This window comes from Rhincodon typus, chromosome 43 (genome assembly GCF_021869965.1).
Source record: "Rhincodon typus isolate 14 chromosome 43, sRhiTyp1.1, whole genome shotgun sequence".
Taxonomy (NCBI): Eukaryota; Metazoa; Chordata; class Chondrichthyes; order Orectolobiformes; family Rhincodontidae; genus Rhincodon; species Rhincodon typus.
Window position 1 is genome coordinate 10,819,286 of NC_063374.1, and position 19,931 is coordinate 10,839,216.

The window sequence follows — 19,931 nt, forward strand, 5'->3', positions numbered from 1 at the left end:
TGATGGTTGTGGGATATATCAGTGTTACAGTGAAGGATGTGGGATGTAGCAATGTTACTGTGAAGGATGTGGAATTTATCAGTGTTACAGTGACTGATGTGGGATATATCAGTGTTACTGTGAAGGATGTGGGATGTATCAGAGGGTTAACAGTGAAGGATGTGGGATATATCAGAGGGTTAACAGTGAGGGATGTGGGATATATCAGAGGGTTCACAGTGAGGGATGTGGGATCTATCAGTATGTTGTAATGAAAGATGTGGGATTTATCAGTGTTACAGTGAAGGATGTGGGATATACCAGATATATATTAATGGTTTGGATGTTTGTGTTCAGGGGACAATTTCAACTGCTTGCAGATGAAATGACACTTGGAAGAATTGTAAATTTTGAGGAGGACAGTGTGAAAGTTCAGAACGGCATTGACAAGTTGGTCGAGTAGGTGGGATAGGCAGCAAATAAGGTTTAATACACTTTGCTGGGAACAACATTGGAAGATGGTAAAGTAGGAAGTGCAATTCTAAAGGAGGTGCAGGAGTCGAATGATCTGGGTGTATATGTGCACAGATCATTGAAGGTGGCAGAACAGGTGGAGAGCAGTTAATAAAGCATACAGTGTTCCTAGCTTTATTAATAGGGTCACAGAATACAAGAGCCCCAAGGAGGTAATGTTGAATTTGCATACGACACTTGTTAGACCGCAGCTAGAATATTTTGTACAGTCCTGAGCATCACATTGTAGAAAAGATGTAAATGCATTGGAGACAGTGCTGAAGCGATTTACAAGAATGAGTTTGGAATGACAGACTTTAGTTATGAGAATAGATTGAAGCTGGGACTGTTCTTCTTGGAAATAAGAAGGCTAAGAGGAGATTTGATAGAGGTTTTCAAAATTGTGAACAGGCTGGATACAGTAGACAGGGAGAACCTGTTCCCGTGACAGGGCACAGATTTAAAGTGATGTGCAAGAGAAGCAAGGGTGATGCGAGAAAAAACACCTTCCTTCACACAGCACATAGTTGGAATGCACTGCCTGAAAATATGGTGATCATTCAATTACTGCATTCAAAAAGGATACTGGATGATTCTTTGAATAGAAATAGTGTGCGAGTCCATGGGGAAGAGACAGGAGATTAGCGCTGGGTAATGATGCTCCTTTGTAGAGCTGGTCAGTCGTAATGGGCCAATTGCTCCCGTCTGTGTTGTAACAATTCTGTGATTTTATGGGCTCTCATCTAGTGAGGAGGTGGTATGTGTGACAGTATTAAAATACATGACAAGCCTTCAAAGTCTTTTAAATCATAGCAGGAGGTGGCTATTCAGTCCACCCAGCCTATTCTGTCTTCAATGAGATCCTGCCTAATCCTGTCCCTCAACTCCATTTACTATTTTTTTTGATAAAGGTTTGATTCCTTCAGCCTAACAAAAATCAATGTCACTCTTTGAATTTTTAACAAGGGTAAGGTAAGGTGAAAATCTTTGTGAAATACCAGTGATGGGGTATTGTGCAGTCCTGTTTAAATTAGTAGATACACAATGGCTACTGCAGAAACAGGCCATTCAGACCAATTGATACGGGCTGTTTATCTGTACCACACAAGTTAAGACCCCCACCCCCTGCAATCAATGTGTCCTTTTGTTCCTTTCTCCCTTGTATTTATTTAGGTCTCTCTTAAAGCCACGTGTCTTGACTAATCACAGACTATAACGTAGCTCAGTTGATTTCACCTCTGTCTTTAGGTAAAAAACTTGTAGATTTGTGCCTCAAACACGAGTGCCTTATTGTCAGGAGGACTATTCTCCTCTTCATCTGCCCATCGAAGACTTTTAAATGTGAGGTTGTGTCAAGCAGGGGAATTCTCTCTGGTCAACACTCTTCCCACAAGCAACGGTACCCCAGTTTCTCATTGCACACTGTCTTCTGGCTATCCAACATAGAACATTAAATCTGCTGTGTGAAATGGTAAGATTTGATGTAAATGCAAATACTAATAAATCAATCTGATAAACTGAATTGACAATACTGTTAATATCCAAATCTAGAGGAAGTTTTAAGGCATGAAAAAGTAGGCATACAGATGTTTCCATTTGCCGAGCTAACTGAACCCAGGGCAAAAATATATAAGATGTTCACTACCATATCCAACAGACACTTTTCAGAGAGAGCTGGATTATAAGGGAGAAAGGAATCGAAGGAAATGCTAACAGGGAGAAATGAAATCGGATGGTGTAGTGTTTGTGCACAGTGTAAACACCAGCACAATGCTGTTTGGCTGAAAGGCCTGTTTCCTCACAGACTTGAGCATGTTCAATCCACCAGCTGATTATTGACTTTCCTCCTTGTGTTTCAGTGCAGAGTCCTCAGCAACTCAACAACTCTCCCTCCGTGCAGTACACAACGGGCTGTTCAAGGCAGGAGCTGGAAAATGGCGACCACTCCATATGTGCAGAGTTCCAGGGACCGCTGAACATGCCAATGGCCAAGGAGTTGGGATCACAGCCATGCCCACCGGGTATCTTTTGGCAGCAGGTAAGGACACATGGAGGTACTGCATTACTGTTTGAAGCACCCGATCTGATCCACACACTGGTACCTCGTCTTGCTGGAGGAAGCTCAGTTACAGTCATAGGGTTCAACAGTTTCTGTTTTCTCTTTTACCCCTGGAAATCACCACGAGCCCTGGCCATCCACTTGTCTAAATGATAGCTACTGACATGTGAATCTGGAAGGTGATCTCATGGGGATCAGAAGGGGTTGAGTTGGGGGTTGGGCAAGATCCAGACTTTGGCCTGTCTGAACTTGGAAACCAGGTGGCATCTCTTTATTAATTTCCTTCTTTGGTTCATGATCAGCAGGTTAAATGTAAAACCCTTAAAACTAAACCTGCAGGTTCTTTGTGCTTTTAATGTAATAGACCTTCCCCTAGAAATGTCATCAGTCAAAACTAGATATCGCGCTACGAACAGACATTACTACAAGATTGGTCAAAAAGGTAAGCAGCAACTCTGAGAAAGAAAGAAGCAGAGATGTTCAGGGAGGAAACTCGGAGATTAGGCTCCAAGCAGCTGAAGCTAATGGTGGAGTGAACAAATATAATGCAATGTAATTCCTTTATTCAAAAAGGGATGAAGACAGAAAGCTAAAAGCTAGTTAACAACTAAAATAGAGATGTTATAAGCTATTATTCAAGTTGTTACGGCAAGGCACTAGAATAACACAAGGCAATCAGCAGAGTTAACATCACTTAGTGAAAGGGTTTTTAACTAATTTATTGGAGCTCTTTGAGCAAATAGCATGTGGTGTGGGTAAAGGAGAACCAGTCAATGTACTGTACTCAGATTCCCAGACGGCATTTCATAATCTCCATATCAAAGGCTCTTACAGTAAATAAAATTCATGGTGTAGGGGCTAATATTTTGCTTGGAGAGAAGATTGGCTAGCTAATAGGAAATAGATTGGGAATAAATGTGTTGTTTTCTGGTTGCTAGATGTAAGAAGTGGTGTGTCACAGGGACCAGTGATTGAGCCTCGACATTTTATTATTTATTTCAATGGTTTGGATAGAGGGCCCAATGGTAAATAGTAAATTTGCTGATGATACAAAGATCGGTAGGAAAGTGAGTTGTAAGGAAACTACACCAAAGGGTTACAGATAAAGTGTGTGGCAAAGATGTAGTGGGCAAAGTAATATTCATGCCACACACATGCCAGGCAATGAGCATCTACAATAAGAGAGAATCTAAACATTGCTTCTTGATACAGGGTGGATTGGTGGCTCAGTGGTTAGCACTGCTGCCTCATAGTCCCAGGGACCTGGGTTCAAATCCAGCTTTGAGCAACTATCTGTGCGGAGTTTGCACCTTCTCCCCATGTCTGCGTGGGTTTGCTCCGGTTTCCTCCCACAGTCCAAAGATGTGCAGGTTAGGGTGGATTGGCCATGCTAAATTGTCCCATAGTGTCCAGGAATGTGCAGGCTAGGTGGATTGGCCATGGGAAATTGTCCCATAGTGTCCAGGAATGTGCAGGCTAGGTGGATTAGCCATGAGAAACACAGGGTTACAGGCAGAGGATCTGGGTGGGATGTTCTTTGGAGAGTTGGTGTGGCATTGAGGGGCCAAAGGGCTGACTTCCACACTGTAGAGATTCTATGACATTCAATGGCATTACCATCACTCAACATCCTGGAGTTACCACTGCCCAGAACCTTGCTCCAGTTGCAAAAGTTTGGAGATGGTGATGGTCAGCCAACAGAGCCTGGATGTAACAAAACACAGAGGGCAAGGGCCTCAACACCAAATGGGGTGATATCAGCTCATGCAGCACTGACAAGTGATAGCGTGCAGAACCTACATGGCCTGTTGGACTCACTGGCCCACACTGTGGTTTGGAAATTGAATGACTAGGGGAGTGAAAACATAATGAGTTCATTCAAATAGGCTCTTGTGAGCACCAAAAGAGAAATAATGATGACAAATCGTTTTTGTTCTTGCAGGTTCACCAAATTCCTCAGGCCTGTGCGAGAATGTCAGACCAAAGGTAATACACTGCACTGGAGGGAACTTCCTTCTCCGGCTCACAATGTAGCGACAGTCAGTACCACTGACAGGCCTTGCCTGATCTTAATGGGTTGATACACAAAGGGGGAGTAGGTGTGAGTTGTCACAAGGATCATAGCAACTAATTTTAGATTAAACTTAAGCTAAAAACAGAACAGAACATGATTACTTTTCCACTGTGCTGTGACAGCTGCTATCTATAGAGATTGCTGTATTGCTCTTGGAGTCAGCTAAAATGTCTCACTGAGACTAAGATGGTTTTATGTTTAAGTGGCCTGTCCCCCTTAGGTACACTGTTAAAGGTATTCTCTGTGGCAAAATAGTATCTGAATAGTTATATCCTCAGATCAGTTAAGGTGAATTACTGGGATCTCTGTTGCCAAGTTGTTTGCAAAGACAGCTGGAAGTGACCGGCTTTCCCTGTAACATATTCTGACACTTCAGAAGTGCATCTTCACGGAGAAGAGATGAATCAACATTTGAGATGCACAATGTTGATGATACAGAGCATCTCAAGTCAGCACCTGGAAGTTCCCACATTGGAAGCACCAATAGAAACAGCTTGATCTTGGAGGTTTGGATACACAAAATGCTTTTAGCAAATGGGTTTTCTAGCTTTAAAGTAGACTTTTAGAGAGACAAAGTTGTGGTTAACTGCTGAAGCAAACAATAAACTTGCACTTATATTGTCTGTTTAATGTATCAAATCATCCAAGGCATTTCACAGGAGCTCAGTCAAACAAAGGAGTTATCAGGATAGGCGTCATATGCTCAGTCGAAGAGGTTAGTTGTAAGAAGCACCTTAAAGGAGGGGCGACGGGGGTGGAGGGGGGGCGGGAGACAGCGAGAGAGAGAAAGTGATCGAGAGAGAGCGAGAGCAAGGGAGAGCGAGAGTGAGAGTGAGAGACAGCATGAGAGAGTGAGAGCAAGACACCGTGTAAGAGAGAGAGAATTCCTGAGCATGGGCATGAACAGTGAAGTGATGGAAATCAGAGGCTTCAACTTTTCGAACATCAACTGGGATCATCTTAGTGAGAAAGGATCAGACAGGGTGGAATTTTTAAAGTGTATCCAGGAGAGCTCTTCGTGCTAGCACATAGACAGTCCAACTAGAAAGGGGGCAGTGCGACATGTAGTCTCTGTTGGTCAACATAGCGATGTTGGGCTGAAGGGCCTGTTTCTATGCTGTTTCCCTCTGTGATATGTTCTAGTAACAATCCCTATGAATGAATGACTCTGTGTGAGGTTTTGCAGCAAGTTTTAGATTAGGCATTGAAAACTTTGAAGGTTTCAGCCCTGGTCACCTTAAAGCAGGCTGAGATACAGGCAGGAGAGGTGGTGAGAAAGATAATGACGCTCAAACTGTAGATGCAGGCAGCACAGAAGGAAGCCATTAACAATGCAGCCTAAGCCTTGCTGTCTGGTGAATTCCACCTCTGGGTTGGAACACCCCTGCTACTCACTTGCTCACACATCAGAACTAATTCTGATCACATGTAATAAACTTCTCGTTATAAATTTACGATTCTTTATGTTTAGACCTGGTTCAGTGGGTAGCACATTCTCCCATGACTCAGAAGGTCATAAATCCGAGTCACAGTTCACAGAGGTGATCTAACACCTGCAGGGTCAGCGCTGAGGAAGCGCCGCACTGTCAGAGGGTCAGCGCTGAGGAAGCGCCGCACTCTGTCAGAGGGTCAGCGCTGAGGATGTGCCGCACTGTCAGAGGGTCAGTGCTGAGTGAGCGCCACACTGTCAGAGGGTCTGTATTGAGAGAGTGCCCCACTGTTGGAGGCGTTATCTTTCAGACAAGGCATTGTAGCATGGAACTAACTGCTCTCTTGGGTGAATGTGAAAGATCTAAGGACCACTGTCAGAAGTAAACCTGGGAAGTTTTCCCTCGTGTCCTGAAACTTCCTTGAAGTAGCAACCCAAGTGGACAAGGTGGTCAAAAAGGCACATATAATGCTTGCCTTCATCAATCGGGTTATAGAGTACAAAAATTGGCAAGTTATGTTGCAGCTGTATAGAACTTTAGTTAGGCCACATTTGGAATATTGTGTACAGTTCTGGTCACCAAACTACCAGCAGAATTTGGAAGCTTTGGCGAGACATTGTCTGGTTTGGAGTATTAGCTGTGTGGAGAGATTTGGTTTGTTTTCACTTGAACGTTGAAGGATGAGGGGCATTCTGATTGAAGTTTAGAAAATTATGAGAGGCATGGATAGAATGGATAGTCGGAGTCTTTTTCCCTGGATAGTAATGTCAATTACAGGGGACACAGGTTGAAGGTAAAAGGGGAGCAAGTTTAAAGGAGATGCGAGAGGCAAGTTATTTTTTAGACATACAGTGGTAACCATCTGGAATGTGCTGTCTGATAAAGCAGGGTGGAGGCAGATACAAAAGCAACATTTAAGAAGCATTTTGGCAGATACACTAATGTAGAAGTCTGCTGTGTGAAAATCAGCTGCTAATTACAAATTTCCAACAGTCGGTGCTCTTTAGAAGTGTTTGTTTGGCTGTAATATGCTTTGAGACCTGCCTTGCTGGTGGAAGATGTGATTCAAAATGCATTCTTTTTAATCCTTCTCTGTCGCACAGGAAAGGGATGGAAGAAAAGGCAAATTCCCCATATTCTTTCACCTGCAGCTACTGCAAGGAACAATTCCACAGCGTCTCAGCCCTACACATTCACACGGGCACTAATGGATGTATGGGGACATCTCACAGTGTCAGCCAGGTGAGTAAATACCACAGCAGGCAGCACAACAGCTCAGCATCTCTCACTCTGTTGCTTACTGTTTCGTTAGAATAAGCAACTCACTGGAGTACAGTTACACAGAGGGCAGGGTAAATGCAATAACTTTTCACTGGAGTGGTTAGAAGGAGCTCACCAAGACGCTTTTTATGAAAGATTGTGAGAAAACAGACTCCAAAAACTTGTTGCCAGGCATGGGTAAATCTGAGACAAGGAAGAATAGGAGAAAGGACAAGGAAACTGGACTAGGATAGGCATTTTCAATTAAAATGCTCACACATGCATGATTGACTGAACAGCTTTACAATGCTGGTCAAATTAAAACACAAGGGAAAATTATCTGAGACCCAGAATCCATATCCAGCAGCAAATGCAGAATTACAATGTGGGAAAAGGTTGTGAGATAATCTTAATAATTCACACTTAAAAGCCACGTTCATTCTGGGATATGTGTGCTCCCAGCAAATCTGGTATTTATTGCTCATCCCAAGGCACCCTGGCCAGAGCAAATCTAGCTCTGATTTGCACCTTGTACCTGTCTCCGTGTACCTGACTTTAGAAAAACAAGCTTACAGGAAGCACCAGTAGAGACCAAACAGTAAATTTATTTTGCCGCTGCCCAGGTCTCCCTTCATGACACCTTTATCCTATTCAATGTGCAGGGAATCACAGAGTCTTGCAGCACAGAATGAGGCCATTCAGCCCACTGTGTTTGTAAAGGCTCTTTGAAAAAGCTACGCAGTGAGTCCTGCTCCTGCTGCTGGTGTGAGCTAGCTGAGTGTACTGCATTCACGTCAGTTTAGAGCTTAGTGATACAGTTCAGAGAATTGCAGGGGTTCAAGGAAGCAGCTCACCACCACCTTGTCAATAGCAACTAGAATAGACAATAAACCCCTGGCCAAGCCAGCGACACCCACGCTCCATGAACGAATAAAGGGGCTTTTAATCGCAAGGTCCAAACCAGCAGTCTTCCTTCTAACCCCATGCTATGAATCCCCTCTCAGCTCTGCTGAGTTATTATGGTGTTGCTTATTGTTGTTGTACCATGGGGTGTGTCACCTCCTCAATAAGTGACCACAGAAACAGAGTGAGTATCGTATAGATGGCTGACTCACCAGCAAACTGCTTGTTGTTGAGTCTCCCAGACATCGTAGTGTAAACTTTCAAGAATGATTATATCATCTCTGCAGGTCTTCCACGGTGATTCCCCCAGAACCTGCTGCAAATTTTATTCTGATTAATGTTTAATAACAACATCTTAAAAAAAAACCTCTTTCAAACAGGCAGCAACTGGCATTTAATATTGGTGTGCTTATCATGGAGCCAATAACTTGCCATAGGATACTGGGTCAATCCTAGAGAAGGACATTTACAGGGTTACGGGATCAAAGGGCAGGAATGGGGGTCTAATTGGATGACTCTTTCAAAAGGCCAGCACAGTTTCGATGGGCTGAATGTCTTCATTGCGTACTGTCTAATTCCATGAAGGCAGTGCTTTAATTCAATACTCAGACACTAGAAGCCCATTGTGTCTATGCTAGTCCTTTGATGATTTCCACATTCTGTCTGTTCATGGGTAATGCTGCATTGTTCCTCTCCCCGACCTGTTCAAGTCCATTTTACTATTATTTGTGGATTCACTAAGGTAGAACATTGCATGGCTCAACCTCTCACTGAGTAAAGACAGTTCTACTCTACTCATCTCTAGAGTTTTTGCCCATGATTTGAAAGCTCTAACCTCTGGGTATTGAACCACTAGCCAGAAGGAATAGTCTTTCTCTACCTGCTGTATCAGATACTTTCATCACCTTCAAACACAATATTTCAGTAATCTCTAAGTGTTCTCCATTCCAAGTTCCAACTTTCCAACATTACTGAAGCCCCTCATCCCTGCTAACATCCTGGTAAACTTCCTTTGTGCCAATCAAGTAGCTTTACTATCCCTGATGACATTCTATCAATCTCCTCTGCACTGTTTCAAATACCGTTCCATTTTACCCAAACTGTGATGCACTGAAGAGTTCATGGTCCTCCCTTTGAGGCCTAACCAGTGACCTGCAAACTTGTGGGACACTGTAGTGATTTGAACCAGCTTGTTGACTCCGAGACCCGAAACATCAGCTTTCCTGCTCCTCTCATGCTGCCTAGCCTGCTGTGTTCATCCAGCTCCACACTGTGTTATCTATGTTGACTACAAGATCCTTGATTGGGGTTGTTAACCCTGGGCCAATCAGGAACGCCCTGGCTGACCAATATAACCAGGAGATTTCTACTCAGTTCAGGGAACTAACTCCCAGCTCACTGGCCACAGCCAAAGTCCTGTACACAAGTAAATAAAAGGTGACTTGGTGACAGGATACCAACCTCTGTGCAGTTATTTGAGACATTCTCTGCTGTTATACTCTATGCATATATTTATAAGACAGTGACACACCAGTGATATCACTAGACTGGTACTCCAGACAGTCAGGCTAATGCTCTGGGAACTGAGTTCAAATCCCACATGGCAGCTTGAGTTTGAATTCTGTCAATATAAGGCTGGTTTGCTCATGGTGACCACTGATTGCTGTTAAAAACCCATTTAGTTCACTGGTATCTTTTAGGGAAGGTAATCTTCCACCATTACCTGGTTTGGTTTACGTGTAACTTCAGACCCACAGTGATGTGGCTGAAACCCAAAACTGCTCTCTGAAATAGGAACACACAACTTAGAAGCAGCAGTACGCCACTCAGCCCCTCAACTGTGCTCATTCATACAATAAGATTGTAGCTGATCTGACAGTCCACATTCCTGTTTACCTGGTACCCTTTCACCCTGCTGCTGATCAAGAACTGAACTACAATTTGTGTTGGGCACTGGATGCTGGTCTATCCAGTGACACCCTCGTCCTGCGAATGAATAATATGAAAAGGGCACTGAGCGATGGGCAATTAATTCTGACCCAGCCAATAAAATCCTTGAATGAACAGAAAATGTGTAAATGTGAATCATACTGCAGGCCTGACTGAAAGTCTTAAATTTGTTTCCTGAATAATTATTAGCACAGTCAGGGTTAGCAGAATTACACCTATTTTTGTACAATATGTTCTGAGTTTTGCCAACATATTTTGGTTAAACACAGTCAGCACATTGCTCACTGCAGACATTCAATGGAATTTTTTTTTGGTAAAGTCCAATAATCATTGGGACAGATAACCTACAATGTTGGCATTATGCTAGCACCAAAGCTCATATATCATATTACTCACTGGTGTGGAAGGCAGAACATCTTTTTGGCTTAATAGCAACAAGCTGTTAGTGGAAACTACCTCTCATGGGTTTACTATAAATTAGCACCATGAGATGGTTCGCGTTAAATACTGTCATAAAGTCCTACAGCACGGAAACAGACCCTTTGATCCAACCCTTTGATTATTAAGTTGGACAGAGTTCAAAAAAGATTTATCAAGGTTATGTTGAACATAATCCCAAACTAAACTAGTCCCACCTGCCTGCTCCTGGCCCATATCCCTCCAAACCTTTCCTATTCATGTACTTATCTTCCCTTTCAGGGTAATCAGAGCTAGACCAGATACCTTCCAAGGACAAAAGTGGCAGGTTTAGACCCTTTCATGAATTTGTGCAATATACAGGGAGTCAAGATTTGATCAGGGTAACCACTATGGTGCAGAATAGAGCAGCCAAGCCGCATCATAGGAGCAGGAAGGCTAAAGGAGTTGGGACGTTATGTTGAGGTTGTACAGGATATTGGTGAGGCCTTTTCTGGAATACTGTGTCCAATTCTGGTTGCCATGTTATAGGAAGGATATTATTAAGCTGGACAAGGTTCATAAAAGATTTATCAGGATATTGCCAGGAATGGAGTTATAAGGAGAGGCTGGACATGCTGCGACTTTTTTCAACGGAGTGTAGGAGGTTGAAGAGTGACGTTATAAAATCATAATGGGTACAGATAAGGTGAATGGCAAATGTCTTTTCCCTATGATAGGGGATTTGAAGACTAGAGGGCATTTTTTTTAAAGTGAGAGGAGAAAGATTTCAAAAAAGACACGAGTGGCAACCTTTTTTCACAGAGAGTGGTTCATGCATGGAATGAATGTCCAGAGGGAGTGGTGGATGTGGGTACAGTTACAACGTTTAAAAGAAATTTGGATAAATACATGAATAAGAAATGTTTGCAGGGGTATGGGCCAAGCACAGGCAGGTGGGACCAGTTTAGTTTGGGATTATGTTTGGCATGGAGTGCTTGGACCAAATGGTCTGTTTCCATGCTGTATGACTCTACAAATCTACCTCTGTCTTAAAAATCTTCAAAGACTCTGTTTTCACAGCCCTTTCAGGAACAGAGTTCCAAAGACTCTCAAAAGTATGAGAGAAAAACATATACCTCATCTCTGCCCTGAATGGGTGACACTTTTTCTTTAAACAGTTCTGAACCGGGCTCTAGATTCTCCCACAGAAGGAAAGAATCATTTTGTTAAGACCCCGCAGTATCATAAACAAACATAAAGAATGCTGAAGAGATTCAGCAGGTCTGGCAGCATTTGTGGAGAGAAATTAACGGTTTGAGTCCAATAAGACTCTTCTTCAGAATTTCCCTCAGGATCCCTCAGAAGGCATTGGAGGCAGGATCGTTAAATATTTTTGAAGGCAGAAGTAAATACATTTATGATAGGCCAGGGAATTGAAGGTTAGCAGGGATAGATGGTAATGTGGTATTTGAAACACAAACAGATCAGCTACGATCTTATTGCTTGGCAAAGCAGGCTCAAGAAGATGAATGGTCTATTTTAGCTCCTATTTTATATGTTTCTAAGTTTAACTAACTAACCTATTGGAATCCTTTGAAGAAGTAATATGTGATGTAATCTTGTATAACCTCCCTGCTTGGTTCCAGAATGTGCTGCTCTAAGAAACAATCTCAAAAGCAGTTTATGAGCTCTTCATCAAGGTTACTACTGCCTTCTGAATTTTCCAGTATTCATATGGATGAAAGTCAGCCATGATTGTTGCCCTTTCTTTATCACAAGCACCCACTAATTTTTCTTGTGTACTTTATTCCACTTTGTAGTTACTGTTAGGGGTCCTGTAGACCACTCCCACAAGCGACCCCTTTCCTCATCTCCACTCAAATCTACATCCTGACAATATGAATCAAAGTTATCTCTAATTAATGCAGAGAAACAAGAGTAGCAATAGGACATTCGGCCCTTCAAGCCTGTTCCATCATTCATTATGATCATGGCTGATCATCCAGCTCAGAGCACTGTTCTCCTCATACCCTTTGATTCCCTTTAGCCCTAAGAACCATATCTAGTGCCTTCTTGGAAATATTCAATGCTTTGCCCTCAACCGCTTTCAGTGGCAGAGAATTCTACAGACTCATCACTCTCTGGGTAATGAAATTTTTCATCTCTGTCCTAAATGGCTAGCTCGTAATCCTTAGACTGTGAATCCTGGTTCTGGACTCCCTGGTTATTGGGGACATCCTTCCTGCATTTACCATGTCTAGTTCTGTTATAATTTTATAGATTTCTGTGAGAATTCCCCTCATTCTTCTAAACTTCAATGAATATAGCCTGAACCAATTGAGCTTCTTTGTACATCAGTCCTGCTCTCCCAGGAATCAGTCCAGTGAACCTTTGTTTTACAAATGCCAACCTTGATAAACAGGGCTACCTTTACTTACCTCCAACAAGATTTCCCTTTCCATGTTGACTCTGACCAATTATCTCTGGTATTTCTGAATGCTCGACTGTATCATCTTCCCTCTGACAGATACTAAGCTAATCGGCCTGCAGGTTTCTGCTTTCTGTCTCCCTCCTTTTCAAATTAATGAATTAACGAATTAAGTTCACTATTTTCCAATATAATGGAACCTTCACCTAACTGAGGCAATTTTGGAAAATTAAAACCAACTTAACAACTACCACACTAGCCACGTACTCTAATACCCTAAATATGAAGTCCATCAAGACCCAGGGACCTCTCAGGCTGTAGCTCCAACATTTACTCAGTACCACTTCTCTGGAGATTGGGATTTTCTCGAATTTGTCCCTTCCTTCATTCTCTACTTTCAGCTATTTCATGGTATTTTCCCAGCAAGCCACTCAGTTCAAGGGCAATTATGAATGGGCAATAAATGCTGGCTTCACATGTGACACCATGAAAGAATAAAGAACAAAAAAAAATCCAAGTAAGCCATACCAACTTATCAACTTGCTACAGTGCCTTTAAAAATTCACGCAAATGAACTAGAAAATTAAAACCAAAAACACCAGAACTTGCACATGCAACCCAGGTGTGCCTTTACTCTGAGATTGTCATGAAGTCCTCGCTCATTAAGCATTACCAAGTCTAGTAAAACCTGCTTTCTAACTGGCTCCAGACTGTGCTGCTCTAAGAAACTATCTGAAATGAATTCCATGAATTCCTTGTCCAGGTTACTTGTGCCAACTTGAAAATTCATCTCTGCAATTCCTTACTGCAGAGAGCTGGATCATTAAGTATACTGAAGGCTGAGATAGTTTTTAATCTGTAAGGGAGTCAAGGGTTATGGGGAAATGGAGTTCAGGATTATCAGATCAGCCATGGTCTCATTGAATGGTGGGGAAGACTCAATGGGCCAAATGGCCTACTCTGCTCCTACATGTGTGGAGTTTCCACATTCTCCCCGTGTTTGCATGGCTTTCCTCCGGATGCTCCGGTTTCCTCCCACAGTCCAAAGATATGCAGGCTAGGAGGATTAGGGATGTGAAGCTTAGGTGGGTTATAAGGGGATGGGTCTGGGTGGGATGCTCTGAGGGTCAGTGTGGACATGTTGGGCCGAAGGTCCTGTTTCCACACTGTAGGGATTCTATGATTCTATGACGACTCTTTGATATATGATCTTATGTGCGATATCTGCAGATACAGAAATGTTCATGTTTTACACAGATATTAAACACAATACTTGGGACTAAAATAAAACATACAGGAACTGAGGTCATTCAGTCCAGCACATTCATTCTAAGATACTGAATACTGAAATAAATGACAATTTTTTTTCATCGTCCATTTTGGCCATGCTTCCTGTCCATTGGTAGGCTGGGAAGAGCTGAGAGAAGAACTGATAATAATTCCTTGGAGCTCTTCTCAAAGGCCAATTATAATTCCTTTCCTGCCTTTCACCAAATCTTCCCTCCACACTGCCTTGTTAGAAGCTAAACAACAAGCTGTGCCAGCAGTATGATCATTGGGAGTTGTGACATACACCATACAAAAACATTTGATGATTAGTACCTTGCCCCTTCTTCTTGCTAGCTCTTATCAGTGAATCTCAAACCTTCTTCTGTCTCATGGCAGACGAAAGTATGAGTGACACAGTTACCAGGCCTGAGGTGGTCTCTTAAATGTCGATCCCAGAACTGGGAGGTTATAACTATCAGGAAAGACTGAATAGGCTGCCTTTTCTATTCTGTATAAGACAGAAGGTGAGGGATGACCGAACTGATATCTTTAAGATCATAAATGAATTGGGTATGGTAGGTGTCATGAAGATATTTCCTTTTCTTATTATTTATCAGGAGTATGAACTGCTTGAAAGTTCGGTGGTTTTTGTCCTCAGTAGCCTTTAGATATAATGAATGACCATTTCAGAAGATAAAAAGGAACAGGAGTAGGCCATTCAGCCCCTTGATGCTGCTTTGCCATTCTATACCAAGACTGATCTACATCAACATCATTTCCCACACAAACATCATATTCCTTCACCTCTTTGATGTCTAGAAGTCTATTGATTTCTGTTTTGAACATATTCGCTAACTACACTTCCACAGCCCTCTGGGGTGGATATCCCTAAAGGATACTGATGAAGGAGATGGATTCCTATGGCAGTTTCACAGTCACCAGATCGTTAACTGAATTTAAAATGTCCCAACCGCTGCAGCGGGATTGGAATTCAAGGGACAGAGTTACTAATCCAATCCTCTAGGCCAGTAACATAGTTACTGTTACCATACCCAATACTAGGATTCATCCTTCGAAAGAGTCCAAAACCAGCAATCTTCAATATGAGACCATCACCGATAAATCCAATACAGAATTCAGGAGTAACTCACTGTGACAGTGGAAATAACGTGGGCCTCACTCTCACAGGGCATACTCGATGTGAATCATTTAGATACATTTAAGGGATAAGCTGGATAATTATCCTGACAAAGAAGGAACAGGAGGATAGTGTGAAATGAAGAGATGGTGGGGGAGTTGTGAAGAATAAGCACCAGCATCATCTGACTGGGCCAAATGGCCTGTTTCTGTGCTGCATATATGATGTAACATGATAAAGACTGTTGCTTTTTTTTTGTAGAATGATGGAGAGAAGATTGTACGGGATGGAAGCCACCTCTCCCCTCCCTTCACAGCCACTTCCATGTCAGCGAAGACTGACAGATGCAGGCAAGACGCCTTCCTGGAGCAGAATCCAGGCTGCTTCCTGCCTGAACAGGACACGACAACGCTCACCAGAATGGCTGACGTCTCAGCACAGGAGGTCGATCAGCTGTACTTTCTTTGCTTGTCATTTCATTTCAGGTTTCCTCTCCTACGGACTGGACTCTTCTACCCTGTACCAATGTGGTGGGAGAGGCCATTGGGGAAGTTACTGAGAAGTCCCTCTACTTCCAACTCCATAATATCACCCGACTCTGCCCCTGCCTCAGCTAAGCCTCTGTTACTTCTGGTCTCAATTATCCCAATGCTGTCCAGGCAGGGATCCCACCTTTTACCCTCAATAGCTTTTTGTAGGGAGAGAAATCTAGATTTCCACACCCTTTACCTGAAGTTGTTTTTCCTGGCATCACCCCTGAACGGCCTGGTACAAATCTGTGATTTGTGATAGGGGTGTGATAGGGGTTACTTTCTATGTAACTGTACAGAGTCAGTGTTTATTCAACATGGTAAGGGTCTCTCACTGTGTAACTGTACGGGGATAGACCCTATGGTCTAGGCTTCCTCTTCCAGAGGAAATAGTTTCTATCAACCCTTTAATCACCTTAAACACTTCAATCAGGTCACCCCTTAATCTTCTTTATTCGACAGAAGAAAGCAATGGCAACTGAGGCAATTGTACTGTCCCAACTAACTTTGCAACCGAGGAGTGGAATCTGGCACCTACTGCTTTGTGAGTTAACGCTTCATATGTAGTGTCAGTTATGATTCAGTAAATAGCGCTCTTGCCTCTGAGTCAGATTGAAAGTTCAAGGCTGACTCCAGAAACCAGAGGACTAACAGAGAATCCCAGGGCGACATGCTGCTGGTACCACTTTAAGATGAGACAAAGGATACATGCAGCTGTTTCCCTAGGGTTCTAAGGTCACCATTTACCCCTCAGCCAACATCACAAATACCTAGTACCTCCTCATGATCAAATCGCTGTCTGTGGGAATTTGCTGTGTGCAAACTGGCTGCCAGGTTCCTCAATTTTTGACACCTCAAAAAAGTACTATTTTTATCTGTAACTCCTTTAGGGATGTCCCGAAGTGGTGAATGGAGGTTACAAAGACCCATGCCTTACTTTTAGGCAAGGCATTAATTAAGATTTAAAGGCAACAACGTCAGTAACATTAGTAAATCTGGATATGTTTGTGTTTTTCCACAGAGTTCTGAAACTCACATTCCCAAGTACCATCCTGCCACCATGTATCGAAGCTATCTCCGTTCAACAAGCACCATTGCTGGAGAGCAGCAAATGTCTTCCTCAGAGCCACCCCATTACACACCACTGCCAATGCTTAATCCTAACCGCAAGAGCTCGGGTCTGTTCTCCAATCTCAGCACCACTGAAACCAGCACCAATTCCACACCAGTGTCGTTCACCTGTAGCCAGTTCAGTAAGTATTCACTCCACTCCTGAAAGCAACGGCTCTTCCAGTTGTTTCAGAGATAGTAGAAAATGCAGATGCTGGAGAATCTAAGGTAACAAGGTGTAGAGCTGGATGAACACAGCAGGCCAAGCAGCATCAGAGGAGCAGGAAGGCTGACGTTTCGGGCCTAGACCCTTGGCTCTTCCAGTTGCACAAGTACTGCTCACACCCGGGAAACCATCAAGGTCCCGACAGTGCGAGTACACCTTATGGATTATTTCGTCACGATTGGAATCACAGACGAGCCTAATCCTGTCTCCATTGATCTCACAAAGTCACACAATGGCCACTACTTATATGATTTTTTGTTCTGTGGTCTTGAGACGTGGAATCTATTAATATCATCTTAGTAACGCTCAGATAAAACAAACAGGGGAAAAGTCACTGTTTATTCAGCAAGCACTCACTGTGTAACTGAGATTTGACTCAAGCGTACAGGATCCTGAATGGTTTTGTCTAGGTCAATGTGGAAAAGATGTTTCCTCTTGTAGGTGGCTCCAGAACTATGCAGCACTGTTTAAAATATGCTTAAGTCAGAGATGGAGAGAAATCTTCTCTCAAAGAATTGTGCAACTTTGGAATGCTACCTCAGGAGGTGGTGAGGTTGGGTCATTCAATATTTTTAAACTGGAGACAGATAGATTCTTGTTAGGCAGGGGAATCAAAATATCACGGCAAGATGGGAATGTGAAATTCAAAACACAAACAGAGAAACCGTGAACTTATTCACTCACAGAGCAGGCTTGAAGGCCCAAATGGCTACTATTGTTCCAAGCTTGTATGTTCATGAGGATCAGTAACTGTCCAGTCTCCCTATTTGTTCAGCAGGGTAAGGGTCACTCACAGTGTAACTGTAAAGAGTCAGTGTTTACTCAACGTGGTAAGGGTCACTCACTATGTAACCGTACAGAGTCAGTGTTTATTCAGCAGGGTAAGGGTCACTCACTATGTAACCGTACAGAGTCAGTGTTTATTCAGCAGGGTAAGGGTCACTCACTATGTAACCGTACAGAGTCAGTGTTTATTCAGCAGGGTAAGGATCACTCGCTGTGTAACCGTACAGAGTCAGTGTTTATTCAGCAGGGTAAGGATCACTGTGTAACCGTACAGAGTCAGTGTTTATTCAGCAGGGTAAGGGTCACTCACTGTGTAACTGTATGGTGTTTATTCAGCAGGGTAAGGGTCACTTGCTGTGTAACTGTACAGAGCCAGTGTTTATTTAGCAGGGTAGGGGTCACTTTCTATGTAACTGTACAGAGTCAGTGTTTATTCAACATGATAAGGGTCACTCACTGTGTAACTGTACAGGGATAGTATTTATTCAGCAGAGTAAGGGTCATTCACTATATAACTATACAGAATCAGTATTCATAATAAACATTATTCATTGTGCAACTACACAGTAGCAATGGCTATTTAGGGAAGGGACTTTGCATAGTGTAACCGTACAGATCCTATTTATTCACTACAAAGATTACTCACTGTGTAAATATAGGGTCACTGTTCATTCAGTTTAAAGATTACTCAATTTCTAACAGTACACAGTTCAATTCACTTAGTCATTGAAAAATATATTTCTTTGAACAGATGGATTTGAGATTGTGCATCAGAATTGCACAGCAACTGTGAACAACCCATGTCCGTAAGTATGATCATCACAAATCTGAATCTAGTGCCATGTTGTCGGATAGATCAACACTTAAAAAACTGTGGGTTATCAATTGTTCAACACTGTGAAATATGAATTCTAAATATCACTGATACTGTCAGTACTGGGCATACAGTATGCAAAAATGTGTTAACCTATGCTGGGTGTACAGGGTACAGCATCTAGGCTGTGTTAATCTGTGCTGGGAGTTCGGGGATACAGGGTCCAGGGTGTGTTAATCTGTGCTGGGAGTACGGGATACAGGGTCCAGGGTGTGTTAATCTGTGCTGGGAGTATGGGGATACAGGATCCAGGGTGTGTTCATCTGTGCTGGGAGTATGCGGATACAGGGTCCAGGGTGTGTTAGTCTGTGCTGGGAGTTCAGGGATACAGGGTCCAGGGTGTGTTAATCTGTGCTGGCTGTATGGGGATACAGGATCCAGGGTGTGTTAATCTGCGCTGGGAGTATGGGGATACAGGATCCAGGGTGTGTTAATCTGTGCTGGGAGTTCGGGGATACAGGGTCCAGGGTGTGTTAGTCTGTGCTGGGAGTTCAGGGATACAGGGTCCAGGGTGTGTTAATCTGTGCTGGGTGTATGGGGATACAGGATCCAGGGTGTGTTAATCTGTGCTGGGAGTACGGGGATACAGGATCCAGGGAGTGTTAATCTGTGCTGGGAGTATGGGGATACAGGATCCAGGGTGTGTTAATCTGTGCTGGGAGCATGGGGATACAGGGTCCAGGGTGTGTTAGTCTGTGCTGGGAGTTCAGGGATACAGGGTCCAGGGTGTGTTAATCTGTGCTGGGTGTATGGGGATACAGGATCCAGGGAGTGTTAATCTGTGCTGGGAGTTCGGGGATACAGGGTCCAGAGTGTGTTAATCTGTGCTAGGAGTATGGGGATACAGGATCCAGGGTATGCTAATCTGAGCTGGGAGTGTGGGTATACAGGGTCCAGGATGTGTTAATCTGTGCTGGGAGTACGGGGTTACAGGGTCCAGGGTGTGTTAATCTGTACTGGGAGTTCGGGGATACAGGGTCCAGGGTGTGTTAATCTGTGCTGG

The 19,931-nt window shown here is 43.2% G+C and overlaps 1 protein-coding gene across 1 annotated transcript in view; it reads left to right on the forward strand.

Annotated features, from left to right (window-relative positions):
- LOC109923316 (transcriptional-regulating factor 1-like) overlaps positions 1-19,931 on the forward strand; it is a 71,950-nt gene that overhangs the window by 28,507 nt on the left and 23,512 nt on the right. The window contains 6 exon segments of the mRNA XM_048619652.1: positions 2,352-2,530; positions 4,494-4,537; positions 7,159-7,297; positions 15,664-15,846; positions 16,954-17,185; positions 18,806-18,860. Of these exon segments, the coding sequence (XP_048475609.1) occupies positions 2,352-2,530; positions 4,494-4,537; positions 7,159-7,297; positions 15,664-15,846; positions 16,954-17,185; positions 18,806-18,860 (832 nt within the window).